A 1,918-nucleotide genomic window follows, 5' to 3' on the forward strand; every position below is an offset into this window, starting at 1 on the left:
TTGTCCTGTGTCAGCAGCCGCTGGTGCTGCTACTGAAGCTTATCTTGCTGCTGCTCTCATCGCTGCTGCGCGTGCTGCATCTCTACAGCGTCTGCTGCTGCTGCTGCTGCTGCTGCTGCTTGCCTCAGGCCCAGCAGCACTCGCCGGGTGTCTCTGCTGCTGTCTGGGTTGCCCCCTCGCCTCTGCAGCGCAGCAGCACTTGCTGCTGTTGTTTCTCGCGCCGTGAGCAGCAGCAGCAGCAGGAGCAGCAACAACAGCAGGCCTCAGCAGATCCTCCAGCAGAACTATTAAAAACACGCCCCAAAACAGCAGCACCAGCAGCAACAGCAGCAGCAACTCGGTGCATGTGATCATGTTGGTGCGCTGCTGCTGCTGCTGCTGCTGCTGCTGCTGCCTGCAGGGCGCGCAGCTGCCGCTGTCGTTTTTCCTGCTGCAGTGCAGCAGACTGGGCCGCTACACGGGCCGCTGCCTCGTGTTAACAGACCCTCCTCCTGCTGCTGTTGCTGCTGCTGCTGCTGAAGCTGCTGCTGCTGCTGAAGCTGCTTCTGGAGCTGCACGACCAGCAGCAGCCGGTGCTGCGGGAGAGGGAGCAGCCGAAGCAGGAGAAGCAGCAACAGCAGCAGAGGGAGAAGCAGCAGCAGCAGAAGCGAAAGCAGCAGCAGCAGCAGCAGCAGCAGAAGCAGCAGCAGCAGCAGCAGCAGCAGCAGAAGCAACAGAAGGAAGCCATTTCATTAATAGGCTGCTGGGAGTTCTGCCCGCGGGAGTTGCTGTTAAAGAATGTGATCTACATGAGACTAAGAGAGCCGTAGAGGAGTCAGAACTGCTGCTGCTGCTTCTGTTGCTGCTGCTGCTGCTGCTGCTGCTTCTGTTGGTGTTGCTGCTGCACAAGGCGCTGCTGCTGATTTGTGGAAGCGCGCTTCTGCTGCCGTTGCTGCTACTGTTGTGCTGCTGTCTGGTAGCTACAGCAGCAGCTGCTGCTGCAGCTAGAAGAGCAGCAGAGAAACAGCAGCAGCAGCAGCAGCAGCAGCAGCAGCAGCAGCAGCAGCCGCAGCAGCAGCAGCAGCAGCAGCGCATGTGGGTGTTCAGGTTTGAGGGTTTCCACCGGCAGTCCGACGACCTTCTCCGCTTAGCAGCAGAAGGCAACAAATCCCTTTCTAGGTAATTTGCTTTTTTAAAAGAAAGCAATTGCTGCTGTTGCTGCTGCTGCTGCTGCTGTTGCTGCTGCTGCTGCTTCCCTCCGTGGTCGCCTCTGTCTCTTGTTAAGGGCTGCTGCTGCTGTGCACCCGCGGCGCCTTCAAGTCTGCAGCAGCAGAAGCAGCAGCAGCAGCAGCAGCAGGCGCTGCTTCTGCTGCTGCTGCTGCTGCTGCTGCTGCTGAGCCTTCGTGTGTGTCGCTCGTTCTTTGCTGCTTGGCAACTTAATGAAGCAGTTAAAGAATCATTTAAACAATTAACCATTTAAACAATTCATTCCCGCTGTTGCTGCTGCTGCTGCTATTGCTGCTGCTGCTGCTGCTGCTGCTCTTGCTGCTGCTTTTAGGACCATCAGCATTCAGCCGCTGCCAGCAGACTGGAGGGCGGAAGATCTGCAGCAGCTTTTAAAAGTTTCTTTTGGAGTGTCTCTTGTAAGCTTTTTTATTTTTGTTTTTAATTTTATTTTTTATTTTATTTTTTATCTTATTTTTTATTTTATTTTGTTTTATTTCTTTTACCTCATTTCATTTTGTTATTGCTATTTCTTTATTTCGTTTCTTTTACTTTTATTGTTTCATTTTGTTTCTTTCTTGTCTCATTTTATTTTTTTTTCATTTTGTTTTATTTCTTTTTCTTTTATTTTATTTTATTTCTTCTTCTCACGTTGTCTCTTTTGTTTCTTTTTCTTTATTTCATTTTATTTCATTTTCTTTATTTTATTTCATTT

At 51.0% G+C, this 1,918-nt stretch overlaps 1 protein-coding gene across 1 annotated transcript; it reads left to right on the plus strand.

Moving 5' to 3' along the window:
• Nucleotides 1–352: 352 nt before the first annotated feature.
• On the plus strand, nt 353–1,622 carry ETH_00026765 (uncharacterized protein; the record flags this gene model as incomplete). Its single annotated transcript, XM_013379125.1, has 3 exons — nt 353–358; nt 401–1,158; nt 1,538–1,622. Coding segments are annotated over 3 exons (849 nt in total), but the record flags the coding sequence as incomplete, so codon positions are not given.
• Nucleotides 1,623–1,918: the final 296 nt, after the last annotated feature.

The sequence above is a fragment of the Eimeria tenella genome, genomic scaffold (assembly GCF_000499545.2).
Source record: "Eimeria tenella Houghton genomic scaffold, Eth_scaff1457, whole genome shotgun sequence".
Lineage (NCBI taxonomy): Eukaryota > Apicomplexa > Conoidasida > Eucoccidiorida > Eimeriidae > Eimeria > Eimeria tenella.